Here is a 27,561-nt window from a genome sequence, read left to right as displayed (position 1 = left end):
TCTCTCATCAAGGCAACTTAGTCACCAAGGACTGTCACCCAATATCACTAATGCTGGCCTAATCCAGGCACTGATAATAAATCACACTTCTCTTTATCTGAAATGGGGTCCACTGGGAATGGAACACAGAGGTTAGCTGCCTTCCTGATCCCTGACCCTTCAGGTGTTGTTTCTGTTGCCATGGCCGACATTAGAATATATCCTCAGTTTTTTATTTGGCGAGGAGTGGTCTTAGTGATTCTAGGGCCCTGGGCAAAAGTCCAGAATGGCAACCCAGAATCACTGCCGCTTCACTGCTGGGCCCGCCACCGAAACCAAGCTAGGGTGGATCTCACCGTATGAGAGGTGGGCAGGAGTCACTGGAAGGAACCAACTGCAAGAGCCCCAGATGAGCTGGGTCTGAGTGGGGCAGGAGTATACTCCTCTTTTTCCCCTCCTTGAGGAGGTGGGGCTGTGGGTTGTCAGGGCGGCTGCTGGTGTGGCACGGGGTGCAGCAGCCCTGTTGCCCTTTGGTGAAGAGCACCCCTGGATTTGGGCTCTGCAAAAGCAAAGAAGGATCCCACAGCGGCTGTCCTTAGACTGCTGTCTGACAGCTGACCTTCTCTAGCAAGTATTTTGGCTGGGTCTCTGTGAGATTCTGAATCCAAATTAACCTCATTCTCTTTCTGGAGGGCACAATAAGATTATTTTATTGACTTGTTTTATTGACATGATTTGTGTTTATTGACTTGGTTTTTATTGTCTTGGTCTTTGCTTTATTGTTCCTTGGAGGTGCCTTGAGCAGGTCTGAAGATCCGGCAGACAAATTTTCTAAATAAACAACTTTTTTTCAGCTGGCACATCTGGGTTTTTTTCTCTTATCAAAAGAAGATCTGTGCTGGCTCAGACCAGAAGTCCATCTAGTCTAGGATTTCACCGTATCTATAGTTGGGCAAGTGCACCTGAAAGATTACAGCAATCTGGCTAAGAGCAGGTGTACTCTAATCTGGAGGAACCGGGTTTAATTCCCCACTCTGCCACTTGAGCTGTGGAGGCTTATCTGGGGAACTAAGATTAGCTTGTACACTCCCAACACATGCCAGCTGGGTGACCTTGGGTTAGTCACAGCTTTTTAAAGCTCTCTCAGCCCCACCTACCTCACAGGGTATTTGTTGTGAGAGGGGAATGAAAAGGTGATTGTAAGCCCCTTGAGTCTCCTACATGAGAGAAAGGGGGAATATAAATCCAAACTCTTCTTCTTCTAAACTGAAAGACTGCAAACTGTTTAGCCTTTCCTCACAGGAAAGAGTGTCTGAAAGGGGGGGTTAATGGATCAAAGGAATTCTTGGGGGTTGGTATTACCTTACTGGATTCCCAAATGAAATGCAAGGCACAGAACTGTACTGTGGGTTAACAAATTAATTGGCTTATTGGATGCTAAGCTTATTACAAGTGTGCCAATGACCTTCAAAATAATGCTTAGTAAAGTATGCAGTTCTGGCCCAGTATTCTACTAGACAGTCAAGGGAGAAAATATTATAGTTACCCTCTGATGTCCTCTTAAGAGATGGCTCACAAGTTAACCCTGCTCTTTTATTTCTCTTGTTTCCTTTGCGTCTTGGGACTCTGCGCCCTACAATTCTTGGTTTTTAAGTTGGCTTCACAATCAAGAACTTCCGCCTCCCCTGGATTCCAACCTGGTTTTGCCCTAAATTTCCTTGGTGTCTGGCTAGGTTTATCATTGTATTCCTCCATACTCTAAAAGTCTAAGTCAATGAATGTGTCATGTCATGGTACATTCCTTATCTTGATCCTCTGCTCTTCATTGGACCATAAAGCTCACCACCAGATCCCAGGGCCAGCTAGGTGATTTACTAGGAAACTATCAGCTTGTGCAATTCGTGGCTGGGAGGCCGAAATTGCTGTGGAGAACAAACCAAAATAAACCTACTACACTGAGGCTAAAGCTAATTAACAGTAAGTGCAGAGATTTAATAAACTATAATATATATAGGAATAACATATATAGGAATAAACAGAGTCCACATAGTAACATATATAGGAATAGAATCCAAAAGCAGTCAAAGAATCTAAAGAAGACCTCTTGTGACTGCTTTTGGATTCTGTGACAGATACTGTAGCCAGAAGGATAAATAAAAATTATTTTGTTTTATTATAGTTTTGATAGACATATAGTGTTAGTAGAATTTAGTAGAAATTCTGGTTTTCTGAAAAGGTTTTTCCTTCCTGCTGCAAAATGTATTATTCCCTGAAACCATTGTCTAAGCTGCAAGCTTGCTGAAACAAAAAGATTAGATTATGCTAAAGGTGGACCCAGAGAAACAGGATGCGGACAGTTAATGAATCAGGCAAACCCCTTTTGCATTTTGACATAGCCCCGAGTAATTGTCACTCACACCCAGGAAAGCCAGCAGCTGATAGTGAAATTTATGTTAAATAACTTCTTCCTAGTTTGGGGGAAATTGCAAAAGGATCGTTTAAACCACTCAGCCATACTAAAGTATCTCCCAAAATCAGTAACCCATTTGCAGCCAGATATATGGTGGAACGTCAAGGTGAATATGCATAAGAGCCAGCAGGAAAACATCTGCGTTATGACAAGGACAACTATCCGGAGATGTTTCCTGACCAAAGATAAGACCCAGGTATCTCAGAAGAAGAAGCTTAATGGACCTTGATGGCCCTGTATTATTATTGTTTAATTTAATCCATGATGTAACCTCCAAAAATACTATTAAAACTTGGTGTTCTTCTGTGTTCAGTGTGCATTGCACGTGCGTACCAGTGTACCACCATACCTGCCGTCGCCTTCTCTTCCTATCAAACGGAACTCTGCTTGATTGCATTAAAACTTTATTTTATTTTCAATTTGAATTTTGTGGCTTCAATTTTATTGCTGCCCATGCTGCGGTAACAATACCAGGAGGATCTTCCTAATAGAAAAGTGACTTATGTGTCACTTCTATTTATCTTAGTTTGGACATTCTTCTGACAGAGTGGCTTATATTCGTCTTTTGCTGTTTATTCCTATATATGTTGTTGTATCTTATTGCAGTTTATCTCTGTTTCTGTCAGTTTTGCTGGTGTGTTCTGGCATAAATGCTAGCTCTTCCTATGTTTTATTAAATTTCTGCACTTGGTGTTTCTTAGCCTCGGTGTAGCAGGTTTGTTTTGGTTTGTTCTGTACAGTTCCGCTACACCTTTCCTGCTTTCCTGTTTATCGAAAGGGCTGAGAAGCCAGCCTGACCCTGCTGCCAACATCGTTGTCAGTCTGGATGGCAAAAGTGGGATCTATGCTGTTGAGATGGACACTAATGCCAGTGATGGAGTGCCAAAATGCAAAAGCTGCCACTGTGCTGACTTTCCTCTGCCACAGAAGTCCACGCTGGCACTAATGGGGACATTCCAGGGGCATTCTCATGGGCATAGCTGACATCAGTTGGCTTTCTGAGGGATTTCATCCTAGACATGCCCCCTTCAGCTGCTGGCAACTTACACCAGCAAAAGATCATGGTGAGTTTTGGCCTTTTTCTGAGTTTCTGGTTTTTCTTATGTTCTCTGTGCCTCTTTGGAGGCAGCACAACTATGCTAACCAAGCTGCAATACAAACCCCCCCCCCCCCGCCCGCGCAATGGATTGGGCAGTATTCATCCCAGATTGTTTGAAAGAGGGTTCCTCAATCTTTTTGGACCTGTGGGCACATTTATTTTTTAACCTCCATGTGCAACTCTTGACGCTTAATACTGAATTTGAAGTGCCATTTTGTTCTTTTTCTTTGATCCTTTATGTTGTTCTTTGCTGCTGTTTTCGTTGTACTTTAACAATGTCATATTCTCTCACAATTGTTTGCAAGTGGATTTTGCTATTCCACACAGCTACAAAGTGCATTGAAAGTGGACTGAAAGTGCATTATTCTGCTTGTGCGGAAGGGACCTTAAATAATTGAATAAAGAAGGATGTCAGCAGGTGCAGCTTCTTCCAGCTGAGCATCAAGAAGTATCTGCTGAAATCCTGCCTTTGATCCAGACTTTGATCCAGCAATTTTGGCTTAATCACGGAGGAGACCTTTTGGATGGTACTGCAGCTCTCATTTGAAGGACATTTCTTGCAGCTTTTTAGATACTATGGCAGTGTCACACTAAGCATGGTTACACCTTTTTAAGTCCATGGGTTACAACTCCAGGTTGGAGAATTCCTGAAGATTCAGCGATGGAACCTAGGGAGGTCAGAGTGTGGAGAAGAGAGTGAAACTTAGCATGGTATAATGCCAGAAAGTCTACCCTCCAAAGCATCCATTTTCTTAGGAAAAATTATATCTGTACTCTGGAGATCAGTAGTAATTCTAAGAGGTATCCAGGTCCCACCTGGAAATTGGCAACCCCAATTACAGATAATTGACTTTGGTGGGTATAACTAGGATTGCCCTGTAAAGCATTTGCCATAAAAACCACTCCTTCCAGGAGACAAAGGACATCTCGGAGGACAATGATGGACTCTCATCATTGTGATTGTCAACTTCACCACAGGATGTCTTCCATGGCAACAGTTGCCAGGGCAACCTATAGACAAGGCATCATTTCCTGAATCCTCCACTTATAGAGATGGGGCTTAAAAGGCCAAAAGCATTTCTGCATGATGGTTTTGCTTCATAAAAACCGAAAGGAGCAGCACGGGATCAGCCGTGATTGAAAGATGCTCGTTCTCTCCCACTGTCCCTTGTGGCTGCTGCTGGCAGATTGCCTTGGCAGTTTGCAAGATGCTTACCGAGTACATTTCAGGCAGTTTGTATTCAATATTATGCGGTCCCAGTTTGCAAGCAGGGGACAGAGGATCAGGTGCAGCACCCAAAAGGCCTTGTCTTCTCTTTCCTGAAGACAACTTTACAGCCTTTCTGGGGAGTCCCATGTCCTTTTTAACATTCGTGGGTAATCCCAAGTGTTCTTGAAAGGAGCAGCCAAAGCTTAACGTTCATGGCAGCAGAACTCAGACTTCACATGCATCCAAGTCCCAGATTAAGATCACGCAAAGACCCCCGGCTGGATCAGACCAGTGGCCGGTCCCTTTAGACCAGCATCCTGTTTCACACAGTGGCCAACTGACTGCTATAGAGGGCATAGAGGTCACGGCCTCCCCCAGACGTTGCCTCCTAACTGGCATTTAAAGGTTTACAGCCTGAATTTAAAGGTCCCCCTTCAGTCATCTCTGCTAGTAGCCCTTGATGGGCCTCAGTTCTGTGAATCTGTCCAATGCCCTTCTAGAGGCATCTATGGCAAAACTTGCCTCAATCTAATCCAGCAGTTCTCAACCTGTGGGTCGTGACCCCTTTGGGGGTCGAACGACCCTTTCACAGGGGTCGCCTAAGACTCTCTGCATCAATGTTCTCCATCTGTAAAATGGATAAATGTTAGGGTTGGGGGTCACCACAACACGAGGAACTGTATTAAAGGGTTGCGGCATTAGGAAGGTTGAGAACCACTGATCTAACCCAACATGCTAACCTACTTTTAAACCCCACCCAAATAAGCATACATTGTTCTCCTCTCTATACTGAGTTGCCAATCTCCAGTTGGGGCCTGGAGATCTCCTGGAAGTGCATCTGAGCTCCAGACGACAGAGACCAGTTCCTTTGGGGGAAATTGAAGCTTTGGAGGATATACTCTATGGCAGACCTGGGCATTATACAGCCCAGGGGCCACATCCGGCCTGCCGGATGACCCTGACTGGCCCCCCTGCCTTGCTGGGGAGCGAGGCGCCTTTGAAAGCCCCGCAGAAGCTGGTTGCCTTGGCTGCCGGCTTCTGCGGGGCTTTCAAAGCCTTCCGCCTTGCTGGGGGGCCGAGAAGCTGAGCTTTTGAGCCCTTCGGCCAGAAGCCGGCAGCCAAGGCAACCGGCTTCTGTGGGGCTTTCAAAAGCACCAGTCGATGAAAAAAGTAGGTCAAGGGAGCAGCAGTGGCGTAGGAGGTTAAGAGCTTGTGTATCTAATCTGGAGGAACTGGGTTTGATTCCCAGCTCTGCCGCCTGAGCTGTGGAGGCTTATCTGGGGAATTCAGATTAGCCTGTACACTCCCACTCACGCCAGCTGGGCGACCTTGGGCTAGTCACAGCTTCTCAGAGCTCTCTCAGCCCCACCTACCTCACAGGGTGTTTGTTGTGAGGGGGGAAGGGCAAGGAGATTGTCAGCCCCTTTGAGTCTCCTGCAGGAGAGAAAAGGGGGGATATAAATCCAAACTCTTCTTCTAAACTCTTCTTAAGTCTCCCCACTTGCTTGATTGTCACAGTGGACAACTATGAAGGTAGGTTGATCCTGTGATTCTTTGTGCCAAATAGTGTTGTATGCAGAACGGGTGCCACTGATTCCAAGTTGATCTGTGCACCTGTCTTTCACTTATCAGCCCCTATTATGCAGAATTGAGTTCAGCCTTTTGGCCCGGCCCTCCACAATATTTTCTGTTTCTTATGCGGCCCCATGGAAAAAATAATTGCCCACCCCTGCTCTATGGCATTATTGCCTGCGGAGTTCCCACCCACCCACCCCGTTCCCCAAATCCTGTCCTACCCTGGCTCCACCCCCAAATCTCCAGGAACATTCCAAATGGGAGTTGGCAACCCAGTCCTTATGATGGCCTCATCACAACCCTGTGAAATCATCTGAAAGTGCATGACTGGCCCAAGGTAACCCAGCAAGCTTCTATGTCAGAGCCAAGATTCAACCATGACTGACTCTTGAACATCTAGGAGCTATGGGTCTGCTACTGAGCCCAGAGGGTGGCAGTAGAGGAATTCTGGGAGGATGAGGGCCAGGGCAAACTTGGCATCCGTTCCCCATAGAGAAGCTAGTGTCTGGTGACAGACTCCTCCGTCAACCGTGATTTTGGGCAACAGATGGTCTGTGCAACTGTCCTCTGACTGGCCACAAGTGATCCTTGTTGCCATGGGGGGAGGGAACAGATGGCTGGGCGGGGGGAGGCAAAGGGCAGGCCAGTGTTTGTCATTCCATCAGTATAGAGTTCAGTGTTCTGACACCATTCCTAGAGTTCCCTTGAGGAGGGGGAGAGGGCAGCGGGGGCCTTTTTTTGGCTTGGAGTTGACCTGACATCCCAAGGAGGGTTATTGATTTCTTTGTTAAATCCAGCCTGAATAGGGGTGAGTGACAATAAGAGAATCTGGGCTTAGCTTTCACAGAAGTGGTGACTGGGGCTTGCCGACTTCCAGATGGAATCTGGAAATCTGTTGGAATTACAACTGATCTCCAGGGTACAGAGAACTGAACCTTCCTCTGCCACAACGGCTGTTCTGAGCCACTGAACCAGCAGGAGGAAAGCGGCAGGGACACAACCCGCACCTACTGTTGAATCAGGTGTAGGCGGGGCCTGGATGCTTTGTGGGTGGAGTCTATGACTTCCACCAGTGCTGAGCTTATTCCTCTCCCCATACCCCGCCTCCCGCAGGCTCCACCCCCAAGTCCCCAAGAACTTCCCAATGCCGTGCTGGCGACCCGAAACTTGAGCTAGGGCTGTAGCTCTGGGTTGGGAAATACCTGGAGGGTTTTTTTTGGGGGGGGGGTGAAACCTAAGGAGGGCAGGGTTTGGGGAGGTGATGGATTTCAATTTGGGTATAATACCATACAGCAGTGATGGTGAACCTTTTAGAGACCGAGTGCCAAGGGTGGAGTGAGGGGGAACTGCGCCCTGTGCCCCTGCCACTCCCCAGAACGCCCCCGCCACACCCCCGGAACACCCTTGCCATGCCCCCGCAGGGGCACGTGCAGTGGTGGGATTCAGCAGGTTCGCACCACTTCGGCAGAACTGGTTGTTAAAATGGTGCTTGTAAACAACCAGTTGTGAAATTATTTGAATCCCACCACTGGAACCGATTGTTAAATTATTTGAATCCCACCACTGGGCGTGTGCCCGGTGCATCGTGCCCCCCTGTCCCCTTGGCGCTACATCACTGCTGAGTGTCCAAACTCGGGCGACGGCACGCGTGCCCACAGAGAGGGCTCCGAGTGCCCCCTCTGGCACACCTGCCATAGGTTTGCCACCACTGCCATACAGTCTACCTTCCAAAGCAGCCCTTTTCTCCAGGTGAACTGATCTCTATCATGTGGAGTTCAGTTGCAATAGTGGGAGATCTCAAGCCACCACCTAGAGATTGGCAACCCTGCCCTGAGGAGGATGGTCATGACTGGAGGCACCCAGTGGAAACTGTGGGAACAGATTCAGACTGGACAAAAGGAAGTACAAGAAGTCATTAAACTGCGGAATTCACTGCCAGAGGGTAGCGGTTGCTATAAGGATAGATGGCTTTAAAAGACAAGATTACATCCATCAGTGGCTGCTAGGCATAGTAACCAAAGGGAACCTTCATATTAACAGGCAGTAAACCTCTGAATGCAGCAGGGATGCAAAGCTTTGGCCTCTGTTGTGCAGTTTGTTGGCCCTTCCGGACAGCTTGTAGGCTTTGCGTAAAAAAAGGATGCTGCAGCAAAGGGACCACTAGTCTGATCCAGCAGGGCTCGGATGTTCTTGACCCATACAGTCCACACACATGTTGACCACTACAGAAACTTAGGCCTTGGTACCATGAGAGAGATTGTCAAGACACATTAAGGTCTCTTTAACAATAAAAAAAATCTGTAACAGATAGCCAAAGGCATTCAAAGGCCCGAGGCGGAAAAACTAAACGGAACTCTCGCACTCCCTTCTCGGCATAATGAGAACATATCGTTCAATAATGTGCTCCCCTTTATTGGTACCCCCAAATCTGTGGCGGGCTGCCCCATTCTTCCCTCCAACCAATGAAAAAAGCAACACTAAATAGCAAGAGATCTGGTGAGGGGGAGGGGAGTCTCTCTGGCCTCAAAGTGGACAGAACGGCTTACAAAGAACCCCCTTATCCTGGCAAGCCGTTTGAACAATGAAACACACAGATTAGGTCGACTGCCAAATTCCAGAAAAACCTGGAATTCAGTGGCAGATTAGAGTCTAGGAGAATCAAATCTGCTGCAGAATTTTTTTAAAAAATATATATTTTGCTGGGTGAGTGCTTTGGCTGCCCAGTTTTGCAATTCAAGGAACAGCCACACATACTAACTAACCCTTTACCCCTATGAATTAATGGGCAGGACTTTTTTATTTTTAAAAGTGCTGCATTTATCTGTTCACTTGTCCTGTTAGTTTTTAAATCATCCTGGATTTTTTAAAAAGCAAATCTGTTCTGGGGATGTGGAGGAGGAAAGCTAGAGAGCCAGCGTGGTGTAGTGGTGAAGAGCAGTGAACTCTAATCTGGAGAACTGGGTTTGATTCCCCTCTCCTCCACGTGAAGCCTGATGGGTGACCTTGGGCTAATCACAGTTCACTCTCTCAGCCCCACCTACCTCACAAGATGTATGTTGCAGGGAGAGGAAGGGAAGGAGTTTGTAAACTACTTTCTTATGTTCTTATGTTCTTTGAGACTCTTTACAGAAGAGAAAGGTTGGGTATAAAGCCAAACTCCTCCTCTTCTTTTTCCTGTTGATGCTATTAAAAAAGGTAACGTTTCCCCTTCAGTTGTATCCGACCCTGGGGCACCACCGCAAGCAGTGATTTTATAGGCAAGCTGTTTTTGTGGGGTAGTTTGCCATTGCTTTCCCCGGTATAAGTACTGGCCAATCAGTGCTGTGCAGAGTGGGTTTATGTGGCAAACTTGCAGACCTCTTTTTCCCTCCCTAGAGTTCAAGCAAGGAAAGGTATGTTTGGACTGTATTGTTGAAGGGTTTCACGCCGGCCAGAATCAACTGACTGTTGTGGGTTTTCTGGGCTGTGTGGACACAGTCTGGTAATTTTTGCTCCTAAAGTTTCACCCACATGTATGGCTGGCATATTCAGAGGCACATCACTGTGTCAGAGACAGAAATGCACCTCCCCATAATATGTCTCGGAAGATATCAGCCATAGATGTAGGTAAAACATTAGGAGCAAAAACTATCAGACTATGGTCACACAGCATGGAAAACCCACAACAGTCAGTACATTTGGAGTGATTGCAGGGAGGGAGTTTCCAGATTGGCTCTTCTGCTCTCAAACTGTTAATCTGTCTCCATGCTTAGGAATCTTGATCTATTACTGAACCGGTTTTATAGGCAATTAGCCCTGTTCACACCAGTGACTGGCACATGGTAAGGCACAGAGTTTCTGCATACCTAGCGGGCAATAAGTATTGCCACGGACAACTGCCTCTGTGTTGAATTTTGACATAGTTTGGCTCTTTCGCTATAGAAGTTTGCAGACCCTGGACTAGGATCAGAAACATAGGCCTTCTACCTATGCCAGCACCATTCAGATCCCTGGGGCCTTCCAGCTGGACCTCTGGCACTCAAGAAATCCATGGAGGGTACAACAAGACTATGGCCTGGGGGTATATTTGCATCTTACCTTGTCCACAAGATGCATGATAGGCTGACAGCAGTCCCCTTTTGACAACCAGCTCTTTTATATGCCTTTAAAGTGCCCAGTTCAATCCCTGGTGCTGGGTTCAATCCCAAGCATCTCCAAATAAAAAGATCAGGTTAATAGGTAATTGGAAAGACCTCTGCTTAAAACCCTAGAGAGCCAGTGGCAGTCTGGGTAAATATTACTGACCTTAACAGACCCAAAGTCTTACTTGTGTTAAGGCAACTTCACTTGCTTCCTCTCTCAACAGCGCAGGGTCCTGTGAGGAGGGAGTTTCCCACCCTCTGTTAATTCACTTTTGCCTCTTTTCCATACCACGATTCTAAATCTTAGCATCCTATTCTATTCAATCACTCTCTTCCTTTTGACATACTTTAACGCCAGCATGAGGCAGATAACAGAAATAGATATGGCACTTTCACCATCTTAGACATACCACTGAAAATTGCTTTGACTGGTTGTGTCACACTGCGAAGATTGTGATTCACGCTCTGTTTGATTATCCAATATAAGCCCTAAATCCTTCACAGGGATTCTGCAGCCCTGTCATCTACCGTAGAATGTAGAAGTGGATGTTCCTCGGTGATTCCTTTTGGGAATCCAATTCAGCCGCCTTATTTGATCCACAGTTCCCAACCATTTCTGAGAATGTAAAGATATTCAAAATAGCGATAAATTCAAGAAGGTTCCACTTTGCACTGGCAGCAAAAATATAAGAGACCTTGGTTGTGGTGGGTTTTCTGGGCTGTGTGGTTGTGGTCTGGTAGATCTTGTTCCTAACGTTTTGCCTGTGTCTGTAGCTGGCATCTTCAGAGATGTATCACAGAGAGAAGTCCGTTACACACTGTGTCTAGTGAGAAGGGAATGTTTAGTGGGGTATATATTGTCCATGTCCCAGGGTGGGGAACCAATCAGGAAGTGTTTGGGTGGAACTTGCTATGCAAAGGTATGATTGTATTGTATTGCAGGTGGGGTTATCAGTCCGTTTAAATTTGTAGACTGATATGAAATGGGCTGATATGAAATGGACTGATAACCCCACCCACAATACAATGCACTCAACCACACCTTTGCATAGCAAGTTCCACCCAAACACTTCCTGATTGGTTCCCCACCCTGGGACATGGACAATATATACCCCACTAAACATTCCTTTCTCACTAGACACAGTGTGTAACGGACTTCTCTCTGTGATACATCTCTGAAGATGCCAGCCACAGATGCAGGCAAAAGATTAGGAACAAGATCTACCAGGCCATGGCCACACAGCCCGGAAAACCCACCACAACCAGTTGAATCCGGCCATGAAAGCCTTTGACAATAAGAGACCTTGTTGAAGGCTTTCATGGCCGGATTCAACTGGTTCTGGTGGGTTTTTACACACTGTTACAGTGGGTAACAGACTTCCCTCTGTGATACACCTCTGAAGATGCCAGCCATAGATTCAGGCGAAAAGTTAGGAACTAGATCCACCAGACCATGGCCACACAGCCCGGAAAACCCACCAGAACCAATAAGAGACCTTGTTGTTGCACTTGTGACTTGTGGTATCCATTAGCAAAGAAGGGAGTATCTTCAAAGTATCCTCGGAGTGTCTTCAAAGGAAGACTTGAAGGGAGTATCTAAATGGGCCTATTTTGTGCTGGCAACCTTTCTCTCCACACTGCGGTGCTGATCACATTGGGGCCCTACGGTGCTTGACGAAGTCAGTTCCCTCCAGCTGCCATTTGGTTGTAGGGAATGTGAGTCAGATGGGAAGATCCCTGACTTGACTCATGCAAAAATGTCTTGTGTGGTTCACATTGTAGTCAGCGAGTTGAAAGACCTCCTCCTAAGACCAGGGACAGCTGCTGCCAATCAGAGTGCACACGCCTGCCCTTGATGGACCTGCCAACTCAGGATAGGGCAACTTTGTGTGCTGTATAATTTCGTCATATTCCAATAACTTAACAGGCTGATTCGCTATAATGATCCTATGCCAGTATTTAGATATTTGCTATTCCATGTGGATTTATGATGACATAACCTCTCTCCACCTTCATTCCCCCTGACACCCCCCCCCCCAAAGTCCACCACAATATTGCTAGCTACAAGCCCAAGATAGACCTACTGTCTGGATGGGCAGGCAAAGTTCTCTTTGTACTGTGCATGATTTCCAGCCTGGGCTGCGCGCCCTTCACAGCCATAACTGCTGGGAATTTCCAACCAGAGGTAGACAGAAGAGCCCGCCTTTCCACCAGGAGAACAGCAGCTGCTGGGGGAACTCCAGTGCTCTGATCGTGAACCAAGAGTTCCAGCTCCTCACAAGCAAATGGAAAAATCAGAGGCCCGGGGAGGAACAGCTGTTCCTTATTAGAGCCAGAAGAGAAAAGAAAGAGCGGACAGCAAAAAGCCTGGCTGGCCCCAAGGAGGAATTCCAGTCTAAATGTCCGGGCCAAGGGGGATCCAGCGGGAAGGGAAACGTTGCTTTTCTCCTGTGGAAACCAGTTTCCATCTTAAGGGCAACTTTTAGCTCTGTGCAGATAACATAGCTGCATCTGCACAAGGATGCTACAGCATAGCAACAATTCACAGAAAGCCTTTTTAGAAACATTAGCTTTCCTATGCATATGTGCCATATTAACTGGGTTCTCGGTTGCTCCCGTCTTCAGGATTCTGAAGCTCAACATCCACCAGGGAAATCCTCTGAAAAGGTATAAGTGCACGGGGAGGAACACAAGCAGGAACCACACTGACTTCAGGAGCACCTGCCGCAGAGAAGGCCCTGTCGCCTTGAGCTTGGCAGGGCTGGATAGAGATGCTCCTCGGAGCAGACCTTTTAAGAACGAACTGTAAGGGCAGACTTGTGAAATTCATGTTCTCGCATGAACAAATTAGTGCCCGAGCTTCCTGTCTGGCAGTGATACGCCGCTGCTCTGCTCTTGCATTCATTTGCTCTGTTGTAAGCCGTCCGGCACCCATCAAAAATCAAAGAGCATCTTTGTTCTTGTATACTAGAAGCGTATAATTATCTACGTATCAATTGTTCAAAATGAGCTTCTTCCAGCTATAGTATATGAAACAACACACTGTGCTCTGCCTGACGCCTTACCGTTCATACCTTTGCTTGCATGTAAGGATTTGCACCCATGCATAGTATTTATTTTCATGTACTTCATTTATACCCTACCTTTCTCCCCAATGGGGACTCAAAGTGACTAACTTAATTTCTCCTGTTTTCCAGCTTCCTTCACCATAACAACGCTGTGAAAAGGATTAGGACGCGGGTGTGTGGCTGGCTGAAGGCCATTCAGTAAGCCTTCATGGCAGAGCGGGGTTTTGAATCTGGGTCTCCCAGATCCTAGACCCGTGGTGGCGAACCTTTGGCACTCCAGATGTTATGGACTACAATTCCCATCAGCCCCTGCCAGCATGGCCAATTGGCCATGCTGGAAGGGGATGATGGGAATTGTAGTCCATAACATTTGGAGTGCCAAAGGTTCGCCACCACTGTCCTAGACTGACATTCTATCTACTCCACCACACTGGGTGTCTGTACATAGAGGCCCCTTCCGCACACGCAAAATAATGCGTTTTCAAACCACTTTCACAATTGTTTGCAAGTGGATTTTGCTATTCCGCACAGCTTCAAAGAGCACTGAAAGCAGTTTGAAAGTGCATTATTCTGCATGTGCGGAATGAGCCAGAGAGACAAAAATATGCCACCCTACATAAACGTCAGAATGGCTGATCTAGTGACGCACATGAATGCTTCGAAAAGAAGGCAATTCCAAAATTTCACCCACTAGAAAACCAGGTCAGGAAATGGGGACTTCAAAGGGAAAGGAAACAGGGCAATCTGAAATAAAGAACATTTCGGGGCACTTCTAAAAATCGGTTCTGGAAATATTGATCTGATCTTTGAAATACACAAGGTGCTGACAAGAACACCTCTAAATAGCTAGATTTGCCCTTGGATCAGGATTGGATGAAGGGATCATCGGAGAATTGGAACTCAAGCCGACATTCTCCCAGAATAGCAGAGGATGTCTCTGGGGGAAGATTCTTCTTTTCTACATATGGAGAAGATGTATGCATGCAAAAAAGAAGAAGGAGGAGTTGCATCTTGCCTCCAGGGCTAAACTCCAGGCTTTGAGAGCCCCCATCCTGTGTCTTCTACCCAGGGAGACAACAATACGGAGCTTGTTAGGGCTTGGGTCTCTGCTGGGATTTTCTTTTTCCTTCTTCACAAGGCGGGGACTCAGGGGACTGTGCAGGCTGGTGCATGCCATCGGTCCCTACTGAAGACGCTTTGTGCTCTTTGAAGAGGCGGTCAGAGGGTAGGCCTTTAAAAGGAGGGGACTTTGCTTAAAGTCCATTTGGCCGGGGCAGAAAATAGATCAAAACCCAGAAAGGAACGCAAAGAACAAACAAAGCATGGGGGCGTTTGTGATCTATTTTCTATTTTCACCCCTCCCCAGAGCTAGACCTGATTTAAACAGGACTCGGCCTGCAGCCAAACTTGGTAAATCTTTTCTATTTTCGTACCCGATCACTCAAATAATCCATTTTGCTTTTGTGGGGTGTCGGTTCCTGCGATCGGAGGCTAGAAATGGAAGCCTGCCGCAGGCCTGGAAAACTACTAATTATGGGATTGATGAACGATGGATCAAGTATTAATGGAAATGGAAGCGGGAGAGCTCAAAGGCTATTTAAGCCTCATGCAGAAACACCCTGAGAGGCTCACAGCAACAGATATGAAAAGAAGTCCCTGCCCTTCCTGAGTACAGACATGATACGCCTCTGCGTTACCAGGCATCTGGTTTCACCAGGCGGGGAAACAGCCCTAGGAAAAGCCGAAGGATGCTTGGTGGGAGACAGCAGATAACATGGGCTGTCTCAGGAAATGGGGAAATAAAAGGAAATGGGGAAAAGGTGAAGGGATGTCCCACAATAATGACATCCATTTCCCTGGTCTGTGATGTGAAGGCAAACCCTGTCCAGAATGAATGTTGGGTTTTGAAGTGCTGCGCTTTGATGTTTGGTCTCCACAAGAATAGGGTCACGTGCACACGTCGGGGGCAAAAGTAGGCCGATACAGACCTGCAGAGACTTCCGAGTGGCCCAAGTGATCCCGCACGTCTTCTGCTTCGAGTCCCCCAGACAGCGAGTGAGACAGACAGTACGAGTAATGCGCTCTGAATGCTGGGGAAGCGCATGACTCTAAAACCACTCGGTTGGTCAAACCTGCTCACTGCTGGAGGCTGAGTCCTGCCATGCCCATTTTCCTGAAGGAGGGAGAAGAGTGACAGCTCTGCCGAGCGCAGTCACTTTGTTCTACCAAGCGTAACCTCCCACATACCTGCGAAACTGTCCAAGGTGACTGTAACGTTCAAAGGGAATTTGGTGGGCAAGGTGTTTATTCTGAGCATTTGACGCTGAAATAGTTCTAGGGTGGAATATCTTGGGACCCAGATTGCCTGTTGGGGAAGGACACAATAGTGATCCCCAGGATGGCACCCATGAGTGCCAGAGCACCCACAACATGTTTCCTGGCGTCACTTCTTTCTTCTCTAAAACAAGACCCAATCCTGGTTTCCTGAATTTCAGTGGAGCAGCAGGGGCTTCAGAAAAGCTCAGGAGGCATCGCCATATTGTGTTAAGGGAGTTCCCATTCGGAAACACCTTCCTCCATTTTAGGAGGGTGCTTGGCTTGGAACCTCCTCCTCACCATTTCTGATTGGCCCCCGTCTGTGTGGAAGCCACATTGTAATCAGTCCATTCCCCAAGGCAGCTGTTCTGCGGTGGTGCCCAATAACCATTCCCAAAATTTCAAAAGTGCTCATGAGTTCAAGAAGGCTGGGGAACTTTGGGATACCTGTCTGCCTACCACTCTATTCTATATCGTTCAGGTCTCACCTGGAACACTGTAGGCCAGTGGTTCTCAACCTTCCTAATGCCGTGACCCTTTAATACAGTTCCTCATGTTGTGGTGACCCCCAACACTAACGTTTATCCATTTTACAGATGGAGAACACTGATGCAGAGAGTCTTAGGTGACCTCTGTGAAAGGATCGTTCGACCCCCAAAGGGGTCGCGACCCACAGGTTGAGAACTGCTGCTCCAGAGACTAGGGGTAATGGAGTCAGAATACAGGAAAAGAGATTGCACCTAAATATTAGCGAGAACTTCATGAAAGTTGTTTGACAGTGACATGTGCTGTCTCGGAGGGCTGTGGAGTCTCCTCCTTTGAAGGTTTTTAAACAGAGGCTGGGTGGCCATCTGTCAGGAGCACTTTGATTGTGTGTTCCTGCCTGGCAGGGGGTTGGACTCGGTGGCCCTTGTGGTCTCTTCCAACTCTGTGATTCATTTAGAAGCCTAAGCAAGCAGAAAACCGCTTTCCTGTTGAAGCGCACTGCTGGCACGTAGCTCCTGATCTTCGCAGCCAGTACCTGGCTCCCAGTGGCTTTTCAGATGCCACACAAATGCTGAATCCAATGTGTGACAGTCGGGCATCGTTAACAGTCTCAAGAGTTCATCTTTTTTAGATGCCTAAACATCTTCATGGGGGGAAGGAGGGGTTATACCCAATGAAGGTTGCACATCCTCACACCCTCTGGAACATATGCCTCGGGTGCCACTTGAGCAAACCACAAGAGCAATGCCCTCATGCTTGATAGAATTTGGGATGATTTCCCTTGAGATTGGCCGGCTGACATCCTGGCGTCTCCCTCACAATCCAGCGGCAGCTGCCTCTCTCGTCTTCAGCCACAAATCCTTGAGGAAGCTGAGAAGGCCTCTGTGTTGAAGTCATTACCCTGTGGTATTGAATACTCCTCAGTTGCTTTGTTTCATGTGTCAGGGTGATAACAGTGCACCACCAGTTCATATTTAAATTTCAATGTCAAGTTTTTACACACTGGGGGCACTTTTGCACATGTAGAATAATGCACTTTCAATGCACTTTGCAGCTGGATTTTACTGTGCAAAATAGCAAAATCCACTTGCAAACAATTGTGAACATGGATTGAACTTGCATGTGCGGAAGTGCCCTGAGGGATGCAGAAAACTTTGCAGCAAATGTGTTTGGCAGGCAAGCATAGCGTTTGGACCACTGCAATCCCTGGTGAACTGAGTCTTGGATCCCCTTGTCTTGCCACCATCCAAACTATACAATGTGTCGAACAGCTTTGCAGGTGTGTGTGGTAGAAGAGTTTCATTTCCTCCTGCCTTGCAACTGCTTTTATATCAATGCTGTAGGTCAAACTGAGTCTTCCTTGGGATCATGAATGGCTGGGTCAGGTAATTAAATATTAATGTGGGGGGGGGGCTACAACACCCATAAGGCTGTGCAAAAATAACGTGTGCACAAAACAATGATAACATGGACTTAGACACTAAACAGTAAAGCATTTTGGAAACACGGTGTTTCTAAAGAAGTGGCGGACTTTTGTTTCAATGATTGGCTGCAGAGGGGCACACAGCAGCAAAAAAATTGTTTGTTGGGAAGGTGGATTTCTATCAGGCTGTGCACACGTAGAATGATGGCCAATTCATCGTCTTGCACTGCTTGAACACGTGGAAAGTAACATGCTGAACTGCCTTGACCTATTCATGAACTGCCAAACGGCACAACTGGTTGCCAGCTTACAACCAGTGTCAGAAAGTGAGCCATGCCAGATGTTTGGGCATCCTGAGAAACAAGTCATCCTTGCTTTACTTTAGCAATAATGACACAAATAACGATTGACATTGTATCGCCCAGTGATGGCGAACCATTTAGAGACTGAGTGCCAGGGGAGGAGCAAGGGGAAACTGGTTCCAGGGCACGCATGTGACCTGCACCCCTGCCACTCCCCGTCTGCCCCACCCTACCCTGGAACGCCCCCACCACACCTTGAAACACCCCACCACACCCCCGGAATGCCCTTGCCACACCCCCACAGGGGCACGTGCCCAGTGCGTTGCGCACCCCTCGTCCCCTTGGTGCTATGCCACAGCCAAGTGCCCACAAAACTGGAGCGACAGCGCACGTGCCCACAAAAAGGGTCTGTGTGCCATAGGTTTGCCACCACTGGTATAGCCTGATCTTGTAAGATCTCGGAAACTAACAGGGTCGCCCCTGGCTAGTATTTGGAAGGGAGACCTTCACAGAATACCAGGGAACCACCTCTGAATGAGACCGTCTGAACACATGGGCATGCTGGGCCCTGGTGCCTCACATTAATCTATGTTATGTTGTGACTTGCTGCCAATAAATAAATGAATATGTATTGTCGAAGGCTTTCACGGCCGGAATCACTAGGGTGTTGTCGGTTTTCTGAGTTGTATGGCTGTGTTCCAGTAGCATTTTCTCCTGATGTTTTGCCTGCATCTGTAGCTGGCATCTTCCGATCCAGGACAAAATGCTACTGGAACACGGCCATACAACCCGGAAAACCCACAACACCCTAATAAATGAATACTATACTAAACTATTTGTTATTGGAAAGTGCATGTTCAGCATGTATTTTACTATAGATAATGAACCATATTAAAATTTGTGTGAGTGGTTGTATAAGTGGGGGCCCCAGAGCACTACTTTGCCTGGGGGTTTATAATTCTGTCAAGACAAGTCTGCTCTGAACGACTTTTTGCCTTGAAAACCCTACCGGGTTGTCACAAGTTAACTGTGGCTTAATGACAAAAGAAAAGTTCACCGATGTGAAGATTACATTATTTAACAGACACTTGTTGAGTTGGTTCCATTATTCAGGCAACGTTTAAATTGACTGGTTTTAAGATGTAGATTTCTATTGATGTTTATATATTTATATTTTAAATGTATCAGTCAACTGTACATTTTAATATGGTTATTAGCTACCCTGAGTCAAGTCTGTGCTGGGAAAGGACAGGATAGAAATTAGAATATAAATAAATAAAGTACATTCCTTTTTTAATGTTTTCATCTGTGGTTTCTTTCAGTCCTCAGATTCATGAGGTGTCTTCTTCTTGTCTTAATTTTATCAATGCTAATTTGTCTGCTTGGTCATCAGTTTGTCATCACATTTATATTTCGAGTCAATTTTTCGTTGGTTTCCCTGATAGATTATTTAATTCCGTCAATAGCATCTAGCTTTCAAAGATGTGTTGTTTCTTTTTTTAATTTCCAGAAGTTCTGCTTCTAATTTTTCCAGTTTTTCTTTATTTTCTTTCTGGAGGGAACAATACTTCGTTTTGGAAGCCAATTAGTCTTAAAGTACATTCCTCAATGAAGGCTGCAAAAATATTTCAGATTAGGCAAATGTGAACCCTTTGATCCGGATGCATGTTATTAAGTGGAATGGGGGAAACAAGTCTGTTTCCTGAACGTGTGCCATGATTCAGAAGTTCTGTGGCAGACGCTTAACACAGCGCTTGGTATGACTAGCGAAAAAAAACCCACACGACCTGAGGCAAGTCTATGCCCCACACTGCCCCCCCCCAACTCATTTACAACAATCTAGCAAAAAAGAGAACCTTGAAAGTTGTTCAAAGCACTGCAGTGGCATTATCTGGCCAGTCCTCACATCAACCCTGCAAAGTAGCCTAGCAAGATTATTATTTACACGCATTTTTATCCCGCCCTATACCCGACCGTCTCAGTGCGGGTTACAACATAAAACTCATACAGAACTGAATAATTACGACATATAAACATCCCTTATTGTGGAAGTAGGGGTATTTGGAAGTGGCTGAATTTGAGTTCATGAAAGATTGAGATTTAAACCAGGGATTTCCCCGTTCTAACCCCTATGCCCAGTGCAGCGAATAACCACCCCGGGGGACCCACCTCCTGTTTCTCCTTCCTAAAACCAGAAGGCTCTGCCTTGCTGGGGGCTGGCGACGCGCCTTCGGATCCCCCGGTTGTGTGACTCTACACATGTTCAGAGGCACATTTCTCTGCGTTCGGTTCCGGTGCCCTCGGCTTAGGGGTTAGAAGCTGTGAATGGGGAGATCCCAGTGAAGGGGGAGGGAGCCTTGGCTTCCCCCCCGGGAGAGCTCAAAGGGGTTGCTGTGCGCGGCCAGGGGCGGCGGCGGGCGGGCAGACGGGCCATCTGGCGTCAGACAATCCGCCTCTTTTCCCCCGCGCAGCCGGGGCCGCCGTCGGTGCAACCCCGTCCGGTGCCAGGCGGAGGCAGCCGCGTCGCCGCACCGGCCTGGTCCGTGGCTGTGCCAGCAGCGCCGCCTCCTTTTCTTGCTCGGCGCGGCCGGGCAGCCAATGAGGGCGGCTGCAGGAGGGCGCTTCCCCGCCTTCCCCCCGGCCCCGGAGCGCGCGCCCTCCTCGGCTCCAGCTGCAGCGGGCGGGCTCAGTCGGCGCCGCCAGCGCCAACGGGATCATGCGTTAAAGCGCACGGCCGGGCACCGCGGCCGCGCCGGGAAAATGAACTACCTGGTAAGCGGGCGCCGTCGGAGTCGCCGCCGGAGGGGGGGGGGGGTTCTTTCTGGATGCCTCCCAAGTAATCCGTGCCACTTCCTCGCGTGTAAATGTTTCTCACTCCCTGGAGGAAAGAGGCAAGAATTGGGGGGAAGCGATCCTGCGGCAGGCCGAGTCGAGGGGCAGAAGAGGCGGCCTCTCCGACGGCGTGGCAAACCTCTGCCCGCTCCTGGCGCCACCGCCGCCGCCGGGCTTGTCCCGTCCCCACCCTCCCCCCGCGGTTTGTGTGGCCGGAGCCAGAGGCAGGAAAGAAACTGGGGAGGGGGAGAAAGGACGTGGCTTGGTGGCGGCCTGGAGGGGGCGCGGAGGTCGGAGCCGTGGGGGGGGGGGGCTGCAGTCCTTTGCACGTTTCTGCAGCGGGAGGGGATGTTAAAATCCGAGGAGGCTCGGCTGGAACGCGGTTGGGGGGGAAGCAGAAGAAGGGGGTCCCGGCCGCAGTCGAGCCGCAGTTAGGGGCATGACCCCGGCGCGTCCCCACCAGACGGGAATGCCGTTCTCAGTTCCAATCGGGACGGGAAACGCTTTTTTTTTCCGCCTGGGAAATGGGACGGGCCAGGCCTGCGCTTGGACGTGGAAGCGAGCGAAAGGGAGCCGGCCAAGATCCAGCCTCCTTTTCCTTTCCCCTTCCTCTCACGTCCAAGATCCGGCTCTTCTACCTCGGGCCTGCTGCAGTTTGCAGGGAGAGTTTTCCCAGGGCTTCCCCCCCCCCCCCCGCCGCCTCGTCTGCTCCGGGACTGTTTGTACTCAAATCTAAGCGCAACCCCCCCCCCTCCCCTTTGGATGGAAGGGCAAGAGACAGAGCCGGGGGGGGGGGTGCATCTGGAAGGGTATCTTGAGCCGCAGCCAGGAGGGCACGCCAGCGCCACGTATGTGGAAGAGCTGGCTCAGGAACTCTGCAGTCAATTAAGCCAGAGCCGTGACTGCCCCCTCCCCCACCGCTCCATTCCTCAACTTGCCTTCAGTGTTGGAGATTGGAATCTCCCCCCCCCCCCCTCTGCGTTTTTCACATCCGGGACTGACTGGGTGGCTACTGCGAGGTTATTGAGCATTTACTGATTTAAAACAGTTCTGCTTTGCCTTATCTCCCTGCCTTCAGTTGTGCTTGAGTGTAACTTCTTTGGGATGTTCGGCCTTTGTGCCTGCTCAAGATCTCTTTAGGAACTACTTCTTAACCCACCCACCCACCCCCACCCGCAATAAAATTGGCTTCCAATAGCTTGGGCTGTGCGTGTGATTGTTCTGCTGCCGTGACCTGGTTTGGCTCGCTTCCTTGAGCTCTCTTCTGGGCAGCCCCGGTTTGTTCCTCTGTTTTCTTTGCGGTGTTGTGAAGCCGGGAGCCAGTCGGGTGTTGTGGGGAGGAGAAAGCTGATATGGATTCCTGACTTGCTGTAGAGAGACGCGGTGATCCTTTCACCTCTGGGCATGATCCAGCCAAAATTTGGAATGTTAAAATCCTATTCATTTCAACAAGAGTAAGGGCTCCAATTCCTGCCCTGGGGTGGACTTTTTGGCAGAACACCACCAGTGGGCCCCCTTAACATGAAAGAAGTGGGGCATGCAATCTGACACATTGCCTTGTCTTTTGACCTCTCTGCCCTGTGTGAATGGCTGTGGCATTGAGGCCTTTGGATTGTGCCGGACCTAACCTCCCATTTGGCCCTTTAAAAAAGCCGCATGCTCAAAAGCCACTGTAATGTGGTGGTTAGTGTGTCAGACTAGTGGGGGAAGAGGACCCGCATTCAGATCTGTTTGTAAAATTCTGTGGCTAGGTGATCTTGTGGCAGTTTCTTTCTCTCTTGGTCTACCTCACAGAATTGTTGAGAGGATAACGTGAAGGAGGGGAGAAACGTGAATGCTTCTGAGAGGAATGACAGGCTGTGTGTACCTGTGCTCAGGTACCGTAGACTGGTCCCACAGAAGCTTGTAGTGCGAATGAATGAGGTTCAGATAAATCCTGATAACTGGTATGGAAGGAAACCTTTCAGTTAGACAGCTTTTGCTAGGGTTAAATCCTGATCCTCCAGTTTCTTTCAAGTATAACACAACACACTTCCTGATCTCTCGTTCCGCACTATTTCAGATGTGTTTGTTCTGCGGTAGGCCTGCCTGGGTATTTATTGGAGCTGACGTCCAAAAAACTGAGTTGAAGATTTCCAGCCTTACCCTCCTCAGCTAGGCCTCAAGGTACTTGAGAATCTGTGGGCATTGGCCCTGCCCCCCAAGCTGCATCGGCCCCTGTTGTGCGGTATTTGCAGAGGAAACAGCCACTGTGATTTGTGAATTTGAAAAGCTCTTCTTGCGTCAGGTCTCTGTGGAGATGGCCTGCCGAAGCAGGGAGGGAATCTGTCTTGGTCTGATAGATTTACGTTTCTCCGTGGTGCCAGCAGCCATGAACAGCAGAGCTTCGACCTGAGGAAATTCATTCTGGATCTCTAAGAATGTGGGAAACGTGTGGAGAGTCTGGTTTTTAAAATCCTGGGTAGTAGATTAACCGCATAGAGCCTGGCCCTGGGAACCTTTGAGACTTCTGATGGCTTCCTGAGGGAAGAAAGTTGTTCACAGACTAAACAGAAGATGAGAAGGTCGGCCATAATGTTAGCTGGTGAAGAGAAGGATGGAGGACTTGCTTAACGTTTATATCGTGCAGCTAGGCTGTTATGGTGCAGCAGCAGTACGGCCCGCTGTGGAGTTCTGTGTCATGTAAAATCTTGCACCTGCCTTTTGCCAGCAAAAAGATGCACAAAATCATCTCACTTGTTTCTGTATTTCTCACCAGTGGTGTGTATCCACTGGACTGAGGTGATGGCTGAGATACTTGTAAAATATCTTTTTTAGGGTCTGAATCACCAAGCAGCCTCCTTTTTTGAGGTACCAAAAGGAACCAGCTTGGTAGATGCCCTTTGCCAGGGATTGGGCCAGAATGTTAGTTTGGTGCCTGCTGTACATCTCTTGCTTCCCTTCCGCTTGCTGAGGTGATCCACAAGGAGTCTGTGTGCTTTATTGAGCCAAAGCGAAGGGTCTTGGTTTCAATTGTTTTTGGCTCAGGAGAGAACCTTTGGCAGGCAATATATGGCTTGGGGAAGAGATGCCAGGGAGTCACGTTGGAAATTTAGGATGGTCTGTGTCTTCAGAACTCCTGACCACCCTTCTTTCTCTGTGGTCACGGCAGGGAGGCTGATACCATTTGTCACAGGGAAATCCTTGGTGCCTTCATGGCTCCGTAGTCCCTGAGGACATCTTTCTCCATCCATCTTGTGCTGCATGTTTTTTTTAATTGGCAGAGTGCTTTCCAGTTTAAGGGCCAGGGGGTCCTTTTGCTCCACGTTTGCAAGTTAAGAATGCGGACCCATCCTCTGAGTTTGGTGAATTCATGGCAATAGCCAACTTGAAAACCTGAAACTAATTAGAAGAAATTGGTTTTTTCCCCCCAGAGTGTGCTGTTGGAGCAGAATTCTCAGTTTGTGGACAGCATGCTTATTAAAAATGCATTTGAATTTATCTTCCATCTAATTGATGTGAGGTCTGCTTTTGTGGCTTGGCCAAGGCCAATCCAGTTTCCAGCATCGCCCAGCTGATGCTTCTGAAACAAGAAATGTCTTTCTACAAATGCCTATTTCTCTCAATATTGCTTTTTGACTAGAGAAAGATCTTCTCAGCACCTGCTCCCATAGATCCTTGGGAGAGCCAATGTGGTGCAGTGGTTAAAAGCAGGTGGACTCTAATCTGGAGAACTGGGTTTGATTCCCCACCCCTCCACTTGAGCAGTGGAGTCTTACCTGGTGAACCAGATTTGCTTCCACACTCCTACATTCCAGCTGGGTGACCTTGGTACATGCAGAATAGAGTTCTCTCCCTCCTTGCTTCCTTGTGTCCTGCTGGCTCAAAGAGGAAAGGTGGGGAGGGGATGTTCCCCCGCTTCTCCAGTCCCAGCCTGAAAGGGCTCAAACTGAAGAGGCGGGTGGGGGAGAGCAGACTTTCAATAATAATGAATCACGTGGTGATCGGGTAGCAGTGTGTCCTTGCCACACATTCCATTCTTACAGTATTATATCTTAGGATTCCTTAGATGTTAGGTATTTATATCTTGCGTTTTCTGCCTTACGATATCGCTTGTTTTTGTCTCCTCCATTTTTCCTCACAACCATAACCCTGTGAAGTAGGTTAGATTGGCCCAAAGTCGCTAGTGAGCTTCCATAGCGGAATAGGAATCCGCACCTGGGTCTAATCTGGTGCTCTGACCACTCTAGTATACCAGGAAGGCTGTGTAAAGATGTCTATTTGTTGGAAATGAGGAATCCATGTAAACAACTGGCCCCTGCCTCCCGTTAAGAGATGCCACAAAGGCACGGGGGCCAAATACTGGCGTAAGGACAAGACACTGCTCCCCACAAAATGGATGGCTCTCAGAGGGTTTTTGGATCCTCCATCTTGTGTGCCAAGGATGGGCAGGAAGAAGATTGACGGCTGAATTTTTCCCCTGGCTCGAAGGTGTGCATGGCCGGACAGTGGGGCTAGCTCAGGGGTAGGGAACCTTTAACACTCAAAGAGCCATTTGGACCCGTTTTCCACGGGAAAAGAAAACACTTGGAGCCGCAAATAATTTTTGACATTTAAAATAAAGATAACACTGTATATATTGGGGTTTTTTACCTTTTACTCCACTCATTCTGAGAAGCGCATGGATGCGCCCGCCCTGCTGCCTGCAAGGCGGGCAAGGATGGGGCCAGTGGCTCGGCCTCGCCGTCCACCGGGAAAGCGCCCGCCCCGCCCCAATGGGGCAGGCGAGAAGGGAAGCCCGCGGCGCAGCCCAGCCGTCCGCGGGCAGTTGGTGCGCCCGCCCTGCTGCCTGCAGGGCAGGCAAGGATGAAGCCGGCGGCTTGGCTCGTGGACCTGCAGTGCAAGGGCAGAAGAGCCGCATGCGGCTCTCGAGCTGCAGGTTCCCTACCCCTGGGCTAGCTAATCTTCATTGTGTCACCCTAAGATGATTTAATCAGCTGTCCAAGTAGACGATTACTTGCCCTGTCTGCACCCATCCCAGCGATCAGTCAGTGTTCATGAGAATAGTCCAGATATTCTCCTAGGTCCCGACGACTCATCGAGCCTCTCCTATCTCTTCGTGGGATCCCCAGAAAAGTAATACATTCTTTGTCTCTGGCTTCCCTGCCGCTTGCCTCATACTGCCTCAGGAATGGTCCTTTGGCCATACATAGCATATGTGTGTAGTCTGGATCTGTTTGCGCACACCCAATTGCGTACGAGCGCTTTCCTTGGCTCCTGGAAACACGGGTCATGTTCCTCCTCAGTGCTGCTTTCCCTGGTCATCCCCTTGGGCATCCCTTCAAGACCAATAACTACCACCCATCCCTGAAACCCTACCCAGCCTCCCCCCTTTTATCTTAGTCAGTTCTTGTATGCTTTTTGTGTATATATTCATTGTTTAAAATATATGTCTTGTTTTATTATTTATTATTATTTGATTACCACTGTCTGCACACTTGAGAGTTTTCACCCAGGACTATCCTGGTATACCTAGGTCAGGGGGGTCCAACTCTGACCCTTCAGATGTTCACGGACTACAATTCCCATCAGCCCTTGCTGGCATGGCCAGTTGTAGTCCATGAACATCTGGACACCTCTGACGTAGGTTATAGATCCCGGTTACCACTTCTCGCACCTTGCCTCCAGTTAATTCCCCTCACCTGAAGTGGAGACTGCCTACTTAGAGTAACACACAAGGCAGAGAGATTTGTAGGCGAGGTCTTCCCCACATAGAATACCTTCTCAGAATCGCCAGGGCTTTTTTTGTTTTTTGCCAAGGATCACGCCTGGCATGAACAGAGGAAGAAAGGGATCCCTACGCAATTGCATTGTCCCATCCTGAATAACCTCGGAGAGTGGCCCTATGCTGAAGAATTGGCAGGGAAAAAGCTTGGGAGCCCGGGATTCCGAGTTCCAGATTAGGATCTGAGAGACCCGGGTTCCGATCCCTGTTCTCCTGTGGAAGTTCACCGGGTGACCTTGGGCCAATCATGCACTCTCAGCCTATCCTACCTCACTGGGTTGTTTTGAAGGATAAACCTGAGAATTTTGTAAGCCACGCTGGATCATCCTTGGGGAGAAAAGTGGGCTCGAAATTAAGAACCAACTTTAAATATTGGTAACCGGCGTTTCCAGGCAGACTGGAGCCCTGGCCATTTAGGTCATTTTCTCTTTGTAGAAAGAGCCATGCCAGCTGTGCTATTCTCCCCCATCCCCCTTACCCCCATTCCACCATACTTGTGGCTTCCTCTGCCATTGGCTCGCCTGTCTCTCCTCCTCCTCTTGGCACCAGCAGACTGGCTGTTTGCTGGTGGCGGAGAGGCCGATCCAGCTGAGTAATTGGCTGGGCAGAGTCTGCCTCTTCGGAGGAGCCGGAAAGCAGGCGGTTCAGATTTCTGCCGAACTGGCGAGTTAGTGATTCGCCAGCGGAGGACCTGACTGGCAATCAGCCATTCTGTGGGCTGCCTTGGGGAGCTGAACCGGGGCACGGGGCCTTCCCCGCTCTGTATCTGTCTGGCCAACTTTGGTCTGCGTGTGGAGAGAGCTTGTGCTTGGCTTCCCCTGCTGCGGTATCATGTTGCTAAAAAGAGAAGCGGAACCCTCTCGTACCACTTCTGACCCCAGAGTTTGAAACCTCAGCCCAGCTAGTGTGGCTTTCC

General features: G+C 48.5%; 1 protein-coding gene across 1 annotated transcript in view; it reads left to right on the top strand.

The window, feature by feature from the left end:
• Window positions 1-20,647: 20,647 nt before the first annotated feature.
• BCAR1 (BCAR1 scaffold protein, Cas family member) overlaps window positions 20,648-27,561 on the top strand; it is a 38,477-nt gene continuing 31,563 nt past the window's right edge. Inside the window, exon 1 of the mRNA XM_048515884.1 lies at window positions 20,648-20,821. Within this exon, the coding sequence (XP_048371841.1) occupies window positions 20,648-20,821 (174 nt within the window). The remainder of the gene's footprint in view (window positions 20,822-27,561) is intronic.

Source organism: Sphaerodactylus townsendi, linkage group LG14 (genome assembly GCF_021028975.2).
Source record: "Sphaerodactylus townsendi isolate TG3544 linkage group LG14, MPM_Stown_v2.3, whole genome shotgun sequence".
NCBI classification, from domain to species: domain Eukaryota; kingdom Metazoa; phylum Chordata; class Lepidosauria; order Squamata; family Sphaerodactylidae; genus Sphaerodactylus; species Sphaerodactylus townsendi.
Note: the sequence above shows the minus strand (reverse complement) of the source record. Positions and strands in the feature narration are given on the sequence as shown.